This window comes from Microcaecilia unicolor, chromosome 8 (genome assembly GCF_901765095.1).
Source record: "Microcaecilia unicolor chromosome 8, aMicUni1.1, whole genome shotgun sequence".
NCBI classification, from domain to species: Eukaryota; Metazoa; Chordata; class Amphibia; order Gymnophiona; family Siphonopidae; genus Microcaecilia; species Microcaecilia unicolor.
Genome location: NC_044038.1, coordinates 48063908 through 48085542, shown reverse-complemented (window position 1 = coordinate 48085542; position 21635 = coordinate 48063908). Strand labels below are relative to the sequence as shown.

The window sequence follows — 21635 nt, the reverse complement described above, 5'->3', positions numbered from 1 at the left end:
TCCTAAGTGAATTCCAACACTGACTGGAGACAAGACTTTTTCCCTCTCAACATACCTATGTGCTGAACTAGAGTTAGAGATGCGGAACCGGACCTGTTCAATAGCACTTTTTACCAGAGGATCGCTTGGATTTATGGATGGATGAACAACTAACTGTACCTAAAAAGGAAATATTTCAAAAAAGTGCATTTTAAAATGCAATTATTAATTTTGCATTTCAGACACCCTTGGCTGTTTTAGCTTATAAGTGTCATATCAGATGAAAATACAAATGTACACACATTGTTCAATCCACAAGCAATGCCTACACCTTGGAGTGCTTCTTTTCATCTGGTTAAAAGTATACATGCCTAGAAAGTACTTTTAACTGCTATAAAGGGGACAATTTGCAGCCAGAGCAATAATTCAGGGGCAATATCTATTTATTCAAAAGAATCCCTTTTAAAAAATTCCAACCCAGTAAAATAATGTAATACACTAGCAGGTACCCAGTAAAATTCACCCACGAAGCCTCTCATTTTCATTATTCTGAGCCCCTATGGTCCTTGCAGTCACCTGCTCTACCATCCCCTGACCTCAACAGTCATTCTTATTCCTTGTTCCCCTCTCAGACTTAAAAAAACTAGAGTCTTCTACCTCCATGGCTGCTCTAGTGACACCGTGCATGCTCTTCACAATGCAAAACATCCTCAAAGTTAATATCTGAGGTGCAACTAGTGGTATGGAGCTACAGCATGCACACAACACCCCACATATTAGTTTTGGGGATATTTGTGGAGTGTGGCCAGTACCAGTAGAAAACTGCAGAGATAGAAGGCTATGTCTTCCTAGGTCTGAGCTGAAACAACTGAGAGGAATGAGGAGTGAGAATGACTGTTGGGGTCAGGGGATGAGAGACAGATTACAAGAAATAAACCCAGCGACTGACCCACACAGTCAACCCAGTTAATCCCATTCATACTGCTAAGGATTTGCATTTGATTTTGACTTGAATTTTCAATTTCACTTCCAGGTCTGGATAATTTCCTGAAAGAAAATTCCATAAGCCATTATTAAGATGTATGTGGGAAAATCCACTGCTTATTTCTAGGATAAGCTGCATAAAATTTGTTTTACTCTTCTAGGATCTTACCAGGTACTTGTGACCTGAATTGGCCACTGTTGGAAACAGGATACCGGGATTCATGGACCTTCAGTCCATGAGTCCCAGTCACTAAGAACATAAGCAACAATGTTCTTATGTTCTTAGTGTACCAAATTTTGCTTTGAACTTTGCAATGGGTACAAAGTGCACGCGATCATTTGCACCTGCTTTCTCTGCAGGTATATTTTTGCTTAAAAAACTCCCCCCGTAAAGGAGGAAAACGTCATTATGTATGTACTTTTCCTCCACAAAACCTAAACATGATCTCAGGAGTGCTGCCTGCTCTTAATATGGCTAAAAGCACATGCACTGTGGAAGAAGGTATTTTTTTTTTAGCCATATTAAGGGAGGGCAACTTTCAGACTGGTAATTAGCACAGTAGAACCACTTTGCAAACTGTACCCTATTTATCATATGTTAAAACTCTGGAATGAAAGGTGAATTTACCTTTTTGCTGATGCCATCTTGGATAACTGTGGTACGGTAGAGGCGGAGAAGTCCTTCCTGAGAAAGTCTGTGAATTAATCGGACGATAGTTTTTTTGCAGCATTTGGATGAGAACCCTTCTTCTTTCTCTTGATCGTTAATCATTTTCTGAAGACTAATATCAGAAAGGGAAGACTTTGACCATTTGTAGGAACATACAGAAACAAAGATGATGCTAGACATACCAGCTATAGAATCAGTTAAATTAGACAGATGCATTAGACATGTTCTCTTTAATGTTTTTTCTTTGAGCATGGAAATCCTGTCCTATCATTTGGCTGGTGTTCCTGCTTTGGTCTGTGTATCAGATTAAGTAGTATATCAAATACTAATAAACACGCCCACCTTAAGCTGCATTGTTTCACTCTGGGCATATGGCATTAAGATAAAATTAGAATATGCCTTTCAGAGGAGATTATTTATACAGAAAAATCTTTTATGGAGAAAGTTAAGGTCAACAAACAAGTTGTTGTTATTTGTTTTCATGAAATTCACACCACCACAGTGATTTTTTTTAAAGAGTTATATCCCCCCATCCCTTTAAATTAGTCCAACAGAAGATCTCGCCTGCTGGCCTCCATCTCTAGACTAACAGCAATCAACAGGGCTTGTATGTCATTTCTTGGACTAGTTATGAGTCTTGCATTCCTAATTGTTATCTGATCCCTCTTTCATATGCATCAGGGTGAAGTGGCTTCCCCAAAATCCTTTCAAATGAGTCTACTCTCTCTCCCCTCCCCTGCGAACATGCATTTTGATATTACCAAAGACTCTATATTTTCCTATCTAGGACCACACCTTTGGAATTCACTTCCAGTCCAGAAACATACCAAAGCTTCCTTTTCAAAAATATTAAAACCATTGTTATTTGACATAGCCTTCCTCACCCTACTAACCAGTATATTGGGACATGTATATTTTTCCTTCCTCACACTTGTCACACCATTCCTTTATTTTAAAAATAAACTTTTCCTCAGGAAAAAATAAATGTATGGCACTATGGAGGAAATTACAAAAATTATTTCTGCAGGTTGTATTATATGTGTGCAAATCCTCTTTTAAAATTGCTTCAGACCCTTGGTGTAGAAATGTAGGAGTGAGGAAAGGGCCAGGGTGGGCATATGAAAAGGCGGCACTGGGCCTCAGACCTGCAAGCACTGCCGATTATGACCAAAGGGAAGCAGTTCAATATAGCTGACTTTGGGTTGTTCATAGGTTCTTGAGCCTATACTCAGTAAATGCATAACTTGCTTATCCATTTTCAGTTATTACATGAATAAAATCTAAAATCTAGCCATTTAACTCTCTAAAAAGCCAGATATCCGCAACGTGTGGCATTATCCGAACAGCATGCCTAAAGTGAACAGACTGCACTACAGGTGACCACTTATACATATATTCAGTGTACTCCTTGGGGCAATTTTGTACCACTGCTTAAAGCAGAATTTGCACAGAATTCAGTACAAAATGTGCAGAACTCTGTACAGAAAGTATCAGCGGTAATTCGCACTGTTCAGCCCTACTGCACCTGAGTACAGCTGAATGGCAGGAGAAAGAGAATGGTTGCACATTGGATCAAGTCTTCCTCCTCTGCTGCCAGAGTCTCATATGGTTCAAATCAACATTCTGATTCCGACTGGCAGAGGAGGAGAATGCAGCCCTATGTGTAGCTGTTCTCCTCTTGCTGCAGGACACAAATGTTAGGTGGGAGTAAGGAGTGGAACAAGAAGCATATGGGGGGGGGGGGGGTTAGATAAAGAAGTGAAGCAATGAACAGATTGTTGTTCTGGGGTTAGGCAATGAAAACAGCACACAGCAAGTTGCAGAGTGCAACAGAGGAAGAGTTGAAATTATGTGCATGCCCTCGTGGGAAACAGCAAGTTGGGGGGTGCATCCTTGGTGGTGGAGGGGAAACAGAGAACAAGCCTGGGAGGAGGAGAAAAAAAAGCTGGGGTGGGGAAAAAGAAAAGGGGGGGGGGGGCAGAGCAAGGAGAAGGAGAGATAGCTCAGGAAAGCAGAAAGGGATTTGGATCTGTATGGAGAGATGGGGAGAAATTTGGGGGTCTTTTTGACAGTAGAGATGGAGAGAACAGGGAAGCAGAGAAGGAAAGAACGATGAGAGGCCATGTGGAGAAAGAATTAAGGGACAGAGGAAAAGCTAAGAGTTGTCCACACTGTACCAAAACATGACCTCAGGAGTGCTGCCTGCTCTTAATATGGCTAAAAGCACATGCACTGTGGAAGAAGGTGTCTCTTGAATTTGCTGGTAGGAAAAGGGAGGGGGATTATGCATAGGGAAGTATTCAAACTAAGTTGAAAAGGGAGAGAGCTGGGGAGGGTTTAACCTAGAGAATGAGATCATTGGGAAGGTGTGAGACTAAGAGAAAGATGGGCGAGGTTGTCAGGCCTTGAGTGGGAAGGAGCCAAGCCTCCTGATGTGGGAAGTCCACAAAAATCACAAAATATGCAGATTTTTTAAATGCTGTGTACAAAGCTTTCCAAAATATTTGGACAAATAGGCTATCTGTAGCCTATTTCATAATGACATGGAGGCACCTGTGTGCCTTTATAAAATACCTGCACACATCCTATATGTATAAATATATATGCATATTTTATAAACACACAAACTCCATCTAAAATAGTACAACTTGTGGTAAAATAACGTCTTAATTGTAGACCATGTTCATAATTTTCACCTAAATGACTGCTACAGTAGACGAGAAGATAAGTATTTTTGATGGATGACTGTCATTTTGAATATTATTAGAGATTTCTATATGGAACGGTTCAATTATTTTCATGATTTTTGAATCTATAACTATATTTTATGACAGATTTCAAACCATAAGGCTGTTTTGTATGATGCTACTCTCCCGCATATGAAGGTCCTCTTAATATTTATTTATATTCATTTCTGTCAGTCCAGTAATTTTGATTAAGCTTCTTTTTTATATCATTTGTGTAGCTTGCTCATATCCATTTGTTAACATTAGTTTGAAATAACATGCACTAAAATTCATGCCTGCTCCCAAGTATGTTAAATCTTTTGCATGAGCAGCTGAAATCTGTAAACAATATTCAGAATAACGGGCCTTTCTAAAGTGCAATAAGTTTTTGCACTTACTGTACATTAGATGGAAAAATTAATGAGAGGTCAGTGCAAAGCCTGTGTGGAATCTGCTGAAGGCATGTCTAGCATCTGCCTGCAGTTACTGCACAGACACTTTGCCCCCTAATTCTAAAAACTTTGCACCTAAGCGCAATTTGTATGTTATGATTATAAAATACTAGCACTTATGTGCAAGACTGTTGCAGTTACACACTAAATGCCAGTTGAGCGCTACGCAGTATTCTATAACCTTAGTGCGCAACTCGGTTTGCATGTAACTGCAGGAATCATTCGACAGGGGAGGGGGGTGTTGCATGTAACTTACAGAATACTGTAAGTTACATGTCAGAGGTGCCACATTTACACCAGCTATTGACATGACATATGTGGGCACGCCTAAATGCTGACTTACACTAGGATTCTATGATGGAATCTGGGCACTTAACTTTTACGCCCTTTACAGAATTACCCCCTTAATGCACAGTAAATGCATTGGCAGATTACTTAGTAAGTGTATCCATGCTATCTACTGATGTATTCACTGTGGCCCACTGCTTTAAACAAAAAACAAACAAAAAGAAACCCCTCAATTTCTACCCCAGAAGCATCCACACCCCTTCAGATGAGAATTACAATCCCCTTCACCTCCAAATCCCCCCAGCATTTACTGGGGGTGTCTATGGTGCGTTACTGGGGGAAGGGGGGCAGAAGTAAACCCTGGATGTAAAATGACAGCTCTGATCCCTAGTGGCAGTCTCACAGTACTATCACTAAGAGTCAAGTTTTTTATTTGGCATATTGTCCCCCCCCCAGCAGTAGTACTGCAATGTTACCACTAGGGGTCAGAGTTACCATTCTATAGCTGAGCCTATCTGGAATTCACTCCACCCCATTAACCCAACATATGTATCTATAGTACGTGATCCATGGTAAGTGCTGGGAGGCAAATCTATAGGAGGGGTTAGAGAGAATTTTCTTTTTTTTTTTTTACATGCAGCAGCTCCAGTTTTGTAAGAAAGTGTTGGTGTATCTGTACTAAATCGACAGCTATGACAGTTAGTGCACGTTAAAGTAACTGTTAACTCAGTAAGCAATCCACAACCAATCTCCACCCATAACCTACAATGCAGTTAACATGCAAATTTGTATGTGTTTTCATGCATGCAAGGTAAGTTAGTGTGCTCTCACTAGTAAAGGAAATAAAGTGGGACATTCAAATTAATATGAAATCATATCAATTTAAAAAGTAAATTCTCATTAAAACTCCCCACAAATCAAATGGTCACTGGCAGTGTGCTTCTCTGTGAAAGGACAAATTATAAAGGCAATAACTTAGAATTTTTCACAAATAATTTGCAAGAGCGTTCAAAGTTTTGCTTTTGAAGTGACACTTTCACACATCTCCAGCAAGATCTCAATCATAAATATGACAACAACAAAAAAAAAAGAGAAGGAAATCCTCTTACGTGAACAAACTTTCTATTAGCTTAAGCTTTCGTACAGCCTCCACAATCATATTTTTTCGTTTCAGCAGCCGATATGTTTCCTGTGATTTTGTCAAAGACACATGTTTGGAAGGCTTCTTGCGCTTGCTGTGCTTGACAGGCTTATCCTAGATCAGATTTACAATGATAGGATATAAATAATGCAGAAGAGTATATTAAAACAAAAAAATCAAAAGCAGTTCCCTACAGTTGGGGCTTTACTGCCCAAGCTCAATTCCAATCCTGTTGCAGTTGTCAAGCTAATTTCAGATTGCTTAACCTTTGCTCGAGTTAATTACTGTGGGTCAGTAACAGAGGGGCCCAATTTTCAAATGGAGTTATATGCTCTCCAGTGGCTGATGAATGTAAAACTCAACCAACAGTAAATTTCAAACTTTATTTAGATTGTGTAAGGCTGGTCTGACGCTATCTGACAGAGCCTTGCTCTGAAAGACAGGAGAAATGGACCTTTATGCACAGGTGCCTGAAGCAGAAAATCCGTCTTAGACAAAGAAACGTGTATATAATATCGGTGGGTTCAAATCCAGAACATAGCCAGTTTAAATAGCAGCATAACTGACTATCTTGCGTTCTTAGAAACTTAACTGGGTATTATCCCGACACTGGTCACCGTGATCATGTTTTCTTGCCTGATGGTCTCTGTCTGTGTTGTCTGTATTGATTTGTTTTTAATTTGTTTCTGCTTATATTTTCTTATGTTAGTATTCTTGTTTTAGGTCTTTTCCAATGCAAACAGAGTTCTTTTCTTTTATGCTATTTTGATTTTATTGTAAACCTCTGTGTTTCTTATAAGTTAAGAGGTTATTAGAAAATTATTAATACACAAATAAGCATATGGGGGGGGGAGGGGGGAGAAGGACAAATACCACTGGTGTATTAGGGAGGCAGTGTAACGCCTGACCTTGATTTTTAGGACATATCTTTTTTTATTAATTTCATATATCGCCTACCTTTGCAAGCAAATTGAGGCAGTTTAACATTTGCTAAAATCCAATCAAACATATAAATGACAAGTGACCGACTCACCAGCAAATGCGCAGTAGAGACTTCCCTCTCTGTCCCGCCCTCGCATCAGACGTGATGACATCAGAGGGCGGAACAGAAAGGAAAACGGACGCTGCCGCTGGAGTGGAGATGAAGGAACATCGCCAGCACACCAACCTCCATCCCCGACGTTGTCGCCGCCGCTCCCCCCCCCTCCATATCGGGCCCCCTGCACTGGCATGACAGCGCCTCTCACCTCCATGTGGAAGCACTGCAGGCAGCAGCAGAGCGATTGCTGCTGCCTGCAGCGCTTTCACACGGAGGTGAGAGGCGCTCTCATGTCAGTGCAGGGGGCCCGGCACAGAGGGGGGAGGGAGCGGGGGCAAGGAGGGTAGCTGAACATGGGGGGAGGGCAGGGGGGAAAGAGGAGGGTTGCTGGGACATGGGGAGAGAGCAGGGCAGAGAGGAGGGTAGCTGGACATGGGGGAGGGCAAGGGAGACAGCAGGGGGGGGCGGGCCAAGGGAAAGAGGAGGGTTGCTGGATATGGGGGAGGGTAGGGGAGAGAGGAGGGTCAGTGGATGGGGTGAGGCCAGGGGAGACAGGAGGGTTGCTGGACATGGGGGAGGGCAAGGGAGAGAGCAGGGTGCTGGACATGGATCGATGGAGGGAGGGCAGGGGAGAGGAGGGTTGCTGGACATGGGGGGGAGGGCATGGGAGAGAGCAGGGTTAGTGGATGGGGAGGAGGCCAAGGGAGAGAGGAGGGTTGTTGGATATGTGGGGAGGGCAGGGGAGAGAGGATGGTTGGTGGGCGGGGGGAGGCCAGGGGATACAGGAGGGCTGCTGGACATGGATCGAGGGAGGGGAGGGCAGGGGAGACAGGAGGTTTGCTGGACATGGATGGATGGAGGTGAGAATTATTACATTTTGCAAAACACAAATCTCGCCCGTTTTAACGGGCTTAATGGCTAGTAAAAGCAGAAAAGAACTCCATTATGAGAAAGGAAAGAACATTCACACAATGTTCTCACACCACTGCTACAGTATTTATCCTTTCAATCCAAATAAACAAAACAAGAAAGCTAAATCAGTCAAACTAATTAGAGGCAGTTCCCCACTACCGGAACAAACTGTTTAGACCTCTTCTGAAATAGGAAATAAACATCCATGAACTTGTCATGCTCTTGTCCTGTCCAAAATACACCCATACTGTGCCCCCTTGACATTTGCACGTACTGTGTTTGACACATAGATATCCTGGTTTGTTAAATGGGTTAGATGATTATGCTAGATAAATGTTTAAAGTTATGGTTTATGCACATATCAAATGTGAATAGGGCTTGAAAAATGAGGGCCCTAGTCAACACCACCCGATTATAAATAAATAAGGGCCCTTTTACAAAGGCGTGGTAGGCTCTATGCTTGTGCAGCGCACGCTTAAAACGAGATTACTGCAGGCTAGTGCGCCCCCCTGACAGTAATTTCAGATTTGGTGTGCGTCCATACAGCCAGAACAAATTATTTATTTCCTAATGAACGCGGCATTTCTGGAGTTAATTGGCAGTTGGCGAGCGCCAACCTGTCACCACACATGTAGCGTGTGAAAGCTTACTGGTAGATCAATGGGCGGCGTTAAGCGCTCAGGTCGTAAATAGCACGCACTGGTTTCAATTTTACCGCAGGCCCTTTTCCCGGCCCACTGAAAAAAAGCCCTTTTTCCAAGGCATGGTAAAAACTGGTTGGGCGTGTGCCAAAAACACACACCCACACCTACTGCAGACCACTTTTTTGCCATGCCTTAGTAAAAGGACCCCTAAATGCTGGTGCTGGTGTTTAAATAAAGCTACTTGCCACCACTGAATAATCAGCCTCATGGTATTTTCTGCAGCATAACAAGAATCTTGCAACAAAAATAAAGGTGACGATATGGTTACCTTTGTGTTTTCAACCAACACCTCTTCTACCAGAGTTTCAGCATCATCTTCATTTGCTGGAGATTTGGGTGCATCTTCCTGAAAGTTATCTTTGGTTTGTGGTCCATTTCTGCAAAAACACTGGGTAACTTTTTGCTGTCTTCTGTTGCTAGTGGCTTTTTATTTTTTTTATGCTTCGGCTTTGAAGCCTTCGATCCTAATATAAATAAAATTATATTGAGGCCCTGATACTCATTTCAATGTTATCGAAATTTAGCACATATCCTAACTCCCTTCGATCCCAATGTATGATACACGTTCATTCTGCAGTCAAATGACAGGAACAAATAGTCCTTTAATAAAATTAGCAAATTAACATATTTTGTCTAGTCAATTAGATCTGCTCACATTCTACTGAACAACACCTGCCACATTTTACTATGAGAACAATTCCTCTACTGCACTGCCCTAAGTCACCTTCATCTATTTCTCCAAAGCAAGCTGATGGCACTATATTAGGGTCATTACTTCTTTCTACTGACTAAAAGTGGCACCAAAATGATGTTATGAGGTCTGTGATAAAGTGTAAAAACTACACACAAGTACAGTGAGTTGGAAATAAAGAGCTTTGCTACATTTAGTTGTGAAGATAAAAAATGCACTCAGAAAGAAAAATACAATCTTTGAAGAAGGATGCTGTCTCTTGGTGCTGCAAAATTTGACTCCCAATGTAATTACATAAGCACGGTGGCAAAAGCTCCCACTTTATTTATTTATTTGCTTCTTTAAGCTTAATTTATTGCTTCAAATCACCATGCGATGTACAATGAAACAACAAAATAATCAAAGACCAGAAACGGAAATAAAGAATGAAATAAACTTAAATTAAAATTATAGTGTATAATCAATAAAATCAATATAAAGAGAATAATAACAAGGAAATCATAAATTGCAATCTGAATTTATTATGTTTAACAGATACACATCGAAATAAAACCTCTGCCTAAAATAAATAAAAACCAAGAGTTCAATATTGGAAGTATGGCTGCTGTATAATTTTAAACATATACCGGTCAATATTCAGCCCATGGCAATCAGCTTTTTTTTTTTTTTTTTTTATTAAATGCTGACCATTATGGGCAGAAATAGCCCCAGATACTCGGTGCTAAAACCTGGGTCTTATGCAGGGTCCCATGGCAATTTTTAGCTAGGACTCGAATAAGGATATCTGCCAAGTCCCGATTCTCTCTTTCCCCTTCTCCCAAAACATCAACAGACACCCCCCCCTTCCAATCCCCCTATATGTGAGCGAAAACAGAGCATGCAAAGTGCCAGTGTCAGGCAGCTCACTAACCTCCCTGTTACTAACCTCCTCGTTTACTAAGCTGCATTAGCGGCTACCATGCAGCAATGCCAACACAGCCCATTCAAAGTGAATGGGCTGTGTCGGAATTAGCGGCCCACAGCCACTAGCGCGGCTTATAAACAGGGGGGATAAAGCTGCCGCCAACTGCTGAGATGTAGCAGAAGGAATTCAAGGTGCCTTCAAGAAGGTCTTTAGCTGACGGTGCTTGGGGATCCCTGCCAGCTGTACCAAGGGTATGCCTGAGCCCAAAGTATGCATAGAAATATATCTATCTATCTATCTATCTATATATGTATATATAAAGCTCTCCCTCTCCTTATGCAGGGACAAATTTTGTATAATACACGTCTGGATGTAAAACCACGTAATACAAGCAGAATAGAAGGCCTTTCTAAAAACGTAGCTGCTAATTAAATTTAATAAACGATAAACGTAGGACCGAAAAGGTAAAAAACAATACAAAAAGCAATACTTAGCCTATATTAGTGGGTATCAAATACATTTTCCCTACAACCAAATAACAAAGGAGAAAAGAACCTCAGAATAAACCATTTTGAGCTATTCAGCTCTCAGGGACAAACATCAATTATTGATCCAGAAAAACTCCTTAACTTAAAAACAAAAATTTATTTTTTTTTATCTTTACATTATCTGAACTCTTCAATGCCTAAATTTTGCCACTGAACATGTAAGTTTGTCTTTTTCCCTTGCTCTCACTTTGTCCAAAACCATTGCTCTTTTATAAAATGCATAACTTTGGATTTGCAGAGACCCATTTCACACAGAACATAGAGATGGTAACTGAGACGAAAAGTCAGGATGTGTTCAGTTCCAATGGTACTTCAGAAAAGGATCTGCTGAGGTAAAGCCTTTTCTACGCAGGAGGGGCACGTATTGAGTAAACCAAATGATACATAATTTCCTGGAGGATGCAATTGAAAGGCTTATTTCTTAAACCCGCTAAGTCCACATTAGTTGCATTAGACTTAGAGGGTTTTGGAAAAGAGCGCCCTTCAATCGTTAACTCACAACAAAATAAACATTCCTCATATAATTTATGTATATACTTTTTGTCCATATTTATGTAGGTATTTTGTAAATAAAATATTTTGAGATGGAAGACCTTTAGTTGTGTAGAAAACAGTCAGTTAGGTCCTTCACCGGCATAATTTCATTCATCTTCAGAGCTAAGGGGCTCTGAAGCCATAGTAAAAAGTGGCCTGTGGTAGTGTAGGGGGCATGCACTGGGCCAGTTTTTACTGTGTCTGAAAAAGAGTTTAAAAAAAAAATGGGAGAGGAAAAGGGCCAGCGGTAAAAATGAAACAAGCATGCACCCAAACCAGCTTGAGCCCTAACACCACCCACTGATCTAGCAGTAAGGGCTCACGTACTACACGCTTGGTGACTGGTTGGCATGCGACAAGTGCTGATTATCACTGGAAATGGTGAGTGTAGGAGGAAATAAATAAATAATTCATCTAGGCATTATGGGCACACACCAAATCTGAAATTGCTGCCAGGAAGGTGCGCTGGCCTGGCGATAATCTCATTTGGGTGCGCACTGCATGTGCATAGAACCTACCGCAGCTTAGTAAAAGGGCCCCTAAGTGACCAAAGTGTGGGCAAATGGTTTCAACTTAACAGCCAGATACCCTGGGCCCAAGTCATGCAGCGCTTTGAAGGCCAGAAAAGCAACTTTATCTGTACACTGTATGAAGTAGGCAACCAATGAAGGTCAGACAATACTGCAGATACGTTTGTGGTAACTAACTCGTCAGACCAGTCTAGTAGCTGCATTCTGATGATATAGTAACATAGTAAATGATGGCAGATAAAGACCTGAATGGTCCATCCAGTCTGCCCAACAAAATAACCTCATTTTAATTGGTATGTGATACTTTATATGTATATCAGAGTTTGATTTGTTCTTGCCATTCTCAGGGCACAGACTGTTTTTGTACTAAATGTTCTGAAGCTAATGCAGAAGCCCCTTAAAATTTACATTCCAGCCCATCCATATCTATTCAGTTATGATCAGGGAGTAGACTGTAGAATGCTGCCTAGCACTGGTTTTGCTTCCCAATTATCGGCGTTGCCAACCAATCTCCGCTAAGATTCCACTATGATTTGCACAGAGTGAAGATATTTCACAGGGAGGCCTAGGAACAGAGAATCACAGTAGTCTAGGAAAAGGACCTACAAGACCAGCCTAAGCTGAGACCCAGTTTAAAAAGGCTTAAGAAGACAAACCAATACTAGACTAAACCATGCTTTTTAAAAACGTTATAGTCTATAGTCTGGGTCTTAATAGCACTGCTAAACTTTTTGACTACAGGCATAGCAAGATGAGGGGTCCCATTCAATATAGACTGAACATTTAATGCAGTGACTTAATTTTACTAATCCATAGGACTTTTGTTTTTTGGGGGTTTAATACTGACTTGTTAAGTTTCATTCAGACTCTTATGTTTGCTAGACATTTATTTACAGTACTGATGGGAACATCCACATGGTCTGAGTAACCCTGCTTCTTACCTTTTTCTGCTGCTGCTGGCTGAATAGTCTCCGAATCATTTCTGAATCTGTGTTTAAATAATGATCCTGTGTTGATTTTCATCCTTATTGCTTTGCATTTCCAGCTTCCCTCTTCTCTTCGATATTGGTCTCTGAAGGCACAGCATCATCTTCAGAAGCACACAGTTCATTGATGGTAGGCGATTCATCATGAATCAAAGCCTCGGATGGTGCCAGGCTGATCGAAGCTAGATGCTCACTCTTGGCCTTTTCCCTTTCAAACTGCAGTCTTAAATCACTGCCTTCAGCAAAGAGATGGGAAATATATTTTGTTGTCCGCTGACGACCTTCATCTTCCAAGAAACCCTAGAAGGGGTTTATATTTATTTTTATTTTATCTATTCAAACTGAATTAGTTGCAGTACAAAATAAGGTACTCTTAATGAGGTAAACAGAAATAAATATTCAAGATATACGAGAATAACAGGCCACCTTATGTATGAAGGCCAAGTAGGCATGTATATATTTTTGTAAGATACTAGGGGCTAAGCAGCAGAAATCATGCCTAGATTGAAGCTGTGAACATTTACATCTGCTCAGGTTGTTTTTGCCATTTCAACTGAATAAGGACATTTCTCTTCCAGCCTTCCGGCAGAGAAATGTACTGGTATGAAATTCTACATGAAGCACCTGGAAGGAAAGATGTAAATCGGCTCATCCCTTTGTAGCAGGGGCATAGCCAGACCTCAACATTTGGGGGGTCCAGAGCCCAAAGTGAGGGGGCACAGTTTAGTCCGCCTCCCTGCCGCAACCCCTACCCGTCGCAACTCCACATATCTTGGCTGGCGGGGGTCCCCAACCCCCGCCAGCTGAAGCCTTTCTCCAGCACTGTTCTGTATGCATTGCCTGCTATGCTTCCCCTCACGTCGCATGCATGCTCAGTTCTGCAAACTACTAATATAATTTAAACATTTGGAAATATTATGAAATAAAAGTAAAATTACCTAACTTACTATCACACTATGGGCTCATTTTCAAACACTTAGGGCCCTGTTTACTAAGCTGAGCTAGAGGTGCATCAACGTTTTTAGCGCAGGCCAACCGTGTAGGCGCCCATACTATTCCTATGGATGCCTACACAGCGCACACGATAAAAACACTAGGGCAGCTTAGTAAACAGGGCCCTTAGACTTACAAAGTTCCATAGGTTACTATCAGGCTATTTTTGAAAGAGGACGCCCATCTTTCGACACAAATCGGAAGATGGGCGTCCTTCTCACAGGGTCGCCCAAATTGACATAATCGAAAGCCAATTTTGGGTGTCCCTAACTGCTTTCCATCGCGGGGACGACCAAATTTCACGGGGGGCGTGTCAGAGGCGTAGCGAAGGTGTGACTTGGGCATGCCTAACACATGGGCATCCTCGACCCATATTGGAAAAAAAAGGGCGTCCCTGACGAGCACTTGGACTACTTTACCTGGTCCTGTTTTTCTTACGACCAAGCCACAAAAAGGTGCCCGAACTGACCAGATGACCACTGGAGAGAATCGGGGATGACCTCCCCTTACTCCCCCAGTGGTCACTAAACCCTTCCCATCCTCAAAAAAACATCTTTAAAAATATTTTGTGCCAGCCTCAAATGTCATACTCAGGTCCATCACAACAGTATGCAGGTCCCTGGAGCAGTTTTTAGTGGGTGCAGTGCACTTCAGGCAGGCAGACCCAGGCCCATTCCCCCCTACCTGTAACAATTGTGGTGGTAAATGTGAGCCCTCCAAAACCCACCACAAACCCACTGTACCCACATCTAGGTTGCCCCCATTCACTCGTAAGGGCTACGGTAGTGGTGTACAGTTGTGGGTAGTGGGTTTTGGGGAGCTCAGCACACAAGGTAAGGGAGCTATGTTCCTGGGAGCAATTTATGAAGTCCACTGCAGTGCTCCCTAGGGTGCCCGGCTGGTGTCCTGGCATGTCAGGGGAACCAGTGCACTACGAATGTTGGCTCCTCCCACGACCAAGGGCCTGCATTTGGTCGTTTTCTGATATGGGCATCCTTAGTTTCCATTATTGCCGAAAATCAGAAACGACCAAGTCTAGGGATGACCATCTCTAAGGACGACCTAAATTTCAAGATTTGGGCATTCCTGACCGTATTAGCGAAACGAAAGTTGGACGTCCATCTTGTTTCAATAAAATGGGTTTCCCCGCCTCTCCACCGGGACGTTTTGCGAGGACGTCCTCAGCAAAACTTGGGCGTCCCTTTCGATTATGCCCCTCCACGTAACTTTGTTAGTCTAAGTGTTTTGAAAATATGCCTCCATCTGTTACATTATGACTGGAAACAAACTAGTCAGTCTGTATAGTTAGCAAGCAAGTGCTGGTTAACCTTTCTTTCCAGGTGCTCTCTATAGAATTCCATAGTGTGGGTAATAAGTTGTTACATTGTTTGGCTGTGCAATGAGTGGTGCTCCAATATCCAAAGGTGACTGTTCATGTTGTTCAGAGGTCCTCAGAAAGGTGAGGTTGTTTCCAAGTCTTCCTTGTTCTGATGGGGCAGAAAGGGACTCTCCTAGGCTTATTTACCTAAGAGCTGTCAGGCCCCAAAAGCACTTAGTAGGAATCTGTGAGAGTTCAGGCTTTCTCCTGGCAGAATAGGGAATGATGTCTCTGAAGGACATTTGCAAGGCAGTTTCTTGCCACTATTACGTCTCATGGCTTTCTCAACAGTTCTTTTTTATCTAAGTATATCTCATAAAGTTTAAATTTTATATGTATCTTTCGGGGTTAGTTTTCAAAGCTCTACATAGAGGCATATTTTCAAAGCACTTAGCCTTCCAAAGTTCCATAGGTTTCTATGGAACTTTGGAAGGCTAAGTGCTTTGAAAATATGCCTCATAGTGGACAATTTTCAGTCAAACCTATCTGGCCAGATTTTCCAGCTGATGAACTCCCTAACTCTATTTATGCAGTTGGACTTCTCCTAAACTCAGATGGCCAGCTAACATGCCCCTTTTTGAGCTGGCTAAATCTGCCCAACTTGGAATTTAGTCTTGCAGTTATGGCAACAGTGGGTGGGGGGGGGGATTAAACAAAACCTGAGTGTCACGTTCTCATAGACGTGACACTGAGATTTAATTGAGCCTTTTGGGAATAAGGGGCAACTTTGCATTCAACGGATAACTACCAACATTAATCAACGTAACTGTTTGGTTTGCTATGACAGCTGAAGTGGAGGGCGGCAACTCAAAACTCAAAGTCCTGGATTTCAAGCGTGCTGACTTTAGTAAAATGGGGGAATACCTAAGGAAGGAGCTGATGGGTCTGGGAGGACATACAAGAAGTGGAAGGACAGTGGTCCAGGCTGAAAGAAGCTATAAATAGGGCCACAAACCTTTATGTAAGGAAAGTAAATAAAAGTAAGAGAAAAAGGAAACCGATATGGTTCTCCAAGCAAGTGACTGAGAAAATAAAGGCTAAAGAGTTGGCGTTCCAGAATACAGAAAAACTCAAGAAGAGGAACATGGGGAGGAATGCCGGATGAAACTGAAAGAAGCCAAGAGAGATATGTCTGGCGAAAGCGCAAGCGGAAGAACAAATGGCTAGAAATGTATGGAGGGGTGACAAAATTTCTTCAGGTATATTAAGGAAAGAAGAAGACTAAAAAGGGAATTGTGAGACTGAAAGATACTGCGAACCGCTATGTAGATAATGATGAAGAAAAAGCAAATTTGCTAGATACTTTTGTTTTGTTTTCACAGAAGGAAATCCTGGAGAAGGACCGCGATGGACTGGCAAAAGAACAAATGAGAATGGAGTGGATACAGCACCGTTCACGGAAGAGAGTGTGTATGAACAACTTGAAAAGTTAAAGGTGGACAAAGCCATGGGACCGGACGGGATCCACCCCAGGATATTGAGGGAGCTCAGAGAGGTTCTGGCGGGTCCTCTTAAAGATTTGTTTAATAAATCCCTGCAGACGGAAGTGGTTCCAAGGGATTGGAGAACGGCGGATGTGGTCCCTCTTCACAAAAGTGGTGATAGGGAAGAAGCTGGAAACTACAGGCTGGTAAGCCTCACTTCGGTTATTGGAAAAGTAATGGAAGCGATGCTGAAGGAAAGGATAGTGACTTTCCTGGAAGCCAATAAGTTGCACGATCTGAGACAACATGGTTTTACCAAAGGGAAATCGTGCCAAACGAATCTCATTGAATTCTTTGATTGGGTGACCGAAGAATTGAATCAGGGGTGAGCTATAGACATAATCTACTTAGATTTCAGGAAAGCTTTTGACACGGTTCCCCACAGGAGGCTCTTAAATAAACTGGACAGGCTGAAGATAGGACCTGAAGTGGTGAACTGGATTAGGAACTGGTTGACGGACAGACGCCAGAAGGTGTTGGTGAATGGAATTCGCTCGGAGGAGGGAAAGGTGAGTAGTGGAGTGCCTCAGGGATCGGTGCTGGGGCCGATTCTGTTCAATATATTTGTGAGTGACATTGCCGAAGGGTTAGAAGGTAAAGTTTGCCTATTTGCGGATGATACTAAGATCTGCAACAGAGTGGACACCTGGGAGGGAGTGGAAAACATGAAAAAGGATCTGAGGATGCTAGAAGAATGGTCTAAGGTTTGGCAATTAAAATTCAATGCGAAGAAATGCAAAGTGATGCACTTAGGGAGTAGAAATCCATGGGAGACGTATGTGTTATGCAGTGAGAGTCTGATAGGTACGGACGGGGAGAGGGACCTTGGGGTGATAGTATCTGAGGATCTGAAGGCGACGAAACAGTGTGACAAGGCGGTGGCCGTAGCTAGAAGGTTGCTGGGCTGTATAGAGAGCGGTGTGACCAGCAGAAGAAAAGGGTTGTTGATGCCCCTATATAAGTCATTGGTGAGGCCCCACCTGGAGTATTGTGTTCAGTTTTGGAGGCCGTATCTTGCTAAGGATGTAAAAAGAATTGAAGCGGTGCAAAGAAAAGCTACGAGAATGGTATGGGATTTGTGTTACAAGATGTATGAGGAGAGACTTGCTGACCTGAACATGTATACTCTGCAGGAGAGGAGAAACAGGGGTGATATGATACAGACGTTCAAATATTTGAAAGGTATTAATCCGCAAACGAACCTTTTCCAGAGATGGGAAGGCGGTAGAACTAGAGGACACGAAATGAGATTGAAGGGGGGCAGACTCAAGAAAAATGTCAGGAAGTATTTTTTCAAGGAGAGAGTGGTGGATGCTTGGAATGACCTCCCGCGGGAGGTGGTGATGAACGGGGAGAGGGACCTTGGGGTGATAGTATCTGAGGATCTGAAGGCGACGAAACAGTGTGACAAGGCGGTGGCCGTAGCTAGAAGGTTGCTGGGCTGTATAGAGAGGTGTGACCAGCAGAAGAAAAGGGTTGTTGATGCCCCTATATAAGTCATTGGTGAGGCCCCACCTGGAGTATTGTGTTCAGTTTTGGAGGCCGTATCTTGCTAAGGATGTAAAAAGAATTGAAGCGGTGCAAAGAAAAGCTACGAGAATGGTATGGGATTTGTGTTACAAGATGTATGAGGAGAGACTTGCTGACCTGAAACAGGAGAAACAGGGGTGATATGATACAGACGTTCAAATATTTGAAAGGTATTAATCCGCAAACGAACCTTTTCCAGAGATGGGAAGGCGGTAGAACTAGAGGACACGAAATGAGATTGAAGGGGGGCAGACTCAAGAAAAATGTCAGGAAGTATTTTTTCAAGGAGAGAGTGGTGGATGCTTGGAATGACCTCCCGCGGGAGGTGGTGATGAAAACGGTAACGGAATTCAAACATGCGTGGGATAAATATAAAGGAATCCTGTTCAGAAGGAATGGATCCTCAGGAGCTTGGCTGAGATTGGGTGGCAGAGCCGGTGGTGGGAGGTGGGCTAGTGCTGGGCAGACTTCTACGGTCTGTGCCCTGAAAATGGCAGATACAAATCAAGGTAAGGTATACACAAAAAGTAGCACATATGAGTTTATCTTGTTGGGCAGAGTGGATGGACTGTGCAGGTCTTTTTCTGCTGTCATCTACTATGTTACTATAATAGTAAGGCAGCTTTGAAAATGCTTGTCACCTAATGGCAGAACAGCATTAGTAATGCTCAGCATCACCATGTGCTCTGAGCTCCTCGATATTTCAGCTGAACCTGACTTGTTTCTCTATATGAAATTAACAAAATATTTTAAATGTTGGGAGGTGTTAACGGCACATGAAAAACGTGTTCTTGTGGAACAAATCTGAATGAAAGGATATTGGTGGGCTGAAAAGGTCAGTTTCCTTACAGTAAACTAGGTTAAAAATGTATTACCTAGTTTGTTTGGATTGTTTTATCTGTGAGATCATAAGTAAAACACTCACTACTCTTCAGCAGTTTTTGCTGTATTCATGAATGTATACATGAGATGCCAGCTTGGAGCTCAGATGAACAAGCATAACAGTGCCCCATTTAAATATATTCAAAGCAGAAAGAATGACTCTGTTGGGTGGAAAGTGGGAAAGTAAGCTGCCTCAAAGACATCTCTTAGAAAACAGCAAGGCAACCGATCTGCAAAATCCAACGTGGAAAACAAACAAGCAGATCAGCATAATATCCAAAAAAACTTTATTGAAGATACCGTGTATAAGACAAATGCCCGACACAGGCCGTGTTTCGCCCAACGATAGGGCTGCGTCAGGGGCTAGTCTGTATCTTTCTCAAATAAGAGCGGTATCAAATAATATAACAGAACAAGGATACAAGGAATTTGCTTGATAAAAAACCAGCATGAGCAGTTCAAAATAGCCAGTCTGCTAACAAGGGCAGACTATTTATCCATTATCTGGCTTCACGCAGGATATGCTATTTTGAGCTGCTCATGCTGGTTTTTTATCAAGCAAATTCCTTGTATCCTTGTTCTGTTATATTATTTGATACCGCTCTTATTTGAGAAAGATACAAACTAGCCCCTGACACAGCCCTATCGTTGGGCGAAACATGGCCTGTGTCGGGAATTTGTCTTATACACGGTATCTTCAATAAAGTTTTTCTGGATATTATACTGATCTGCTTGTTTGTTTTCCACATCAAAGACATCTCTTTACAGCCAGTCTCTTGTCTTCCTCTCTCTCTCTCCCCTACCTCTCCAGAGTCTAAGCTTATAAACCATGAATAAGAAACATTACCTTGACAAGCTTGTACCTCCCTAGATGACGACACAGCATACGTGCTTCCAGCTTTCCCACATTCATAGCTAGCCTTATTTCGCTTTGTGAAATTCCTTTGGTTCCCCTGCTTTGAACTGTTTCAGAAACATAACAATAAAAAATCAAAAGTTTAAAACAAGAAGTTCCACACAGAACTAATGGGGCTAATTTTCTGAAATGTGCATTACGTAAACCCTTGTGTATATGTGGATCACAAAAAAAAAAAAAGAGAAATTAGATCTTACCTGCTAATTTTCTTCCTCGAGTCCCTCCAGACTGCTCCAGACATGTGGGTAATTCGTACTCCTGCCAGCAGATGGAGACCAAGAAGCCGATATAAAAAAAAGAGTCCTGTGCAGCCCACAGCCAGCCAGTATTTCCATTAACAAAGCAGTAGTACAACTAATTCTCCATTAAACCAAGGGACAAGAAACAACTCAAACATCACTAAATTCCTTATCAATTCAAGATAATGCAGATAACTCCCCCCCTCCCAAAAAAACAGACTAGCAGATGAAATGCTCTAGCCCTTAAATCTATATGCAATCTTCACCAATTCCCTTTTCTAAACAAAGGCAGGTTCTTAACTGGCCTGGAGGGACTCAAGAAAATGAGAAATTAAATCTTGCCTTTTAATTTTCTTCCTCATTGCCCCTCCAGACCAGTCCTGACAAGTGCGAAGTATCCAGTGCGTTTCGTCTAGCAACAAAGGTGCCAGTACTCAAATGCTAGGCCACCCTTCAGAGGTGGGGTGATCACTGAGGACCCACCCCACAATAGCCAGGCTCCCTGCAACCAGTTACACAATCTATGACAAGGCAGAATTGGTGTGTAGAGCCTAAGCTCTTTCATTGGGCTTCATGGGTCAATTTTAGCAGACAATGGAAAATGTGCCAGTACTCAGTATCCCCAAGTACCCCTTCAAAAGAAGCCCTGGAAGTATCAAAGAAGTACTTATGGAGGAAGGATCTAAAAAACTGCAAGCATGCTTACCTCAAATGCTGCATACTGATAAGCCTGCTCATCCAGCCAGAAATGTTGCAAAAAAGAATGCAACAATGACCAAATTGTCACCCTACGGATTTTCTGAGCAGGCACTAAATCATGTTCTGCCATGAAGCAGCTTCTCCCCTAGCAGAATGAGATTTGAGGGCAGAGGATTCCAGGTGACCCTCCACAATGTACACAGATGCTGCAGTTTCCTCAATTTATTTATCTATAATAGCCTTGGATGGTTTTCCTTCCTAGCACTGCTGAACAATACAAACAGCCAGGCTGACCTACAAAGGTCTGTCATCTTCTTTAAAAAAGCTTTCAAAGAACTTTGTCTCCTGTGTCTCCACCTCCTGAAAAACCTGAGGAGTTACCGACTGATTAAATAAGAAACTGACATCACCTTGGACAGAAAGAAA

General features: G+C 42.3%; 1 protein-coding gene across 1 annotated transcript in view; it reads right to left on the bottom strand.

Moving 5' to 3' along the window:
- The window catches only part of GTF3C1 (general transcription factor IIIC subunit 1), a 154787-nt gene that overhangs the window by 100989 nt on the left and 32163 nt on the right, over positions 1 to 21635 (bottom strand). Inside the window, 8 exon segments of the mRNA XM_030212790.1 lie at positions 56 to 159; positions 1592 to 1745; positions 6209 to 6354; positions 9164 to 9262; positions 9265 to 9359; positions 13044 to 13130; positions 13133 to 13388; positions 20203 to 20318. Coding sequence (XP_030068650.1) covers positions 56 to 159; positions 1592 to 1745; positions 6209 to 6354; positions 9164 to 9262; positions 9265 to 9359; positions 13044 to 13130; positions 13133 to 13388; positions 20203 to 20318 — 1057 coding nt within the window.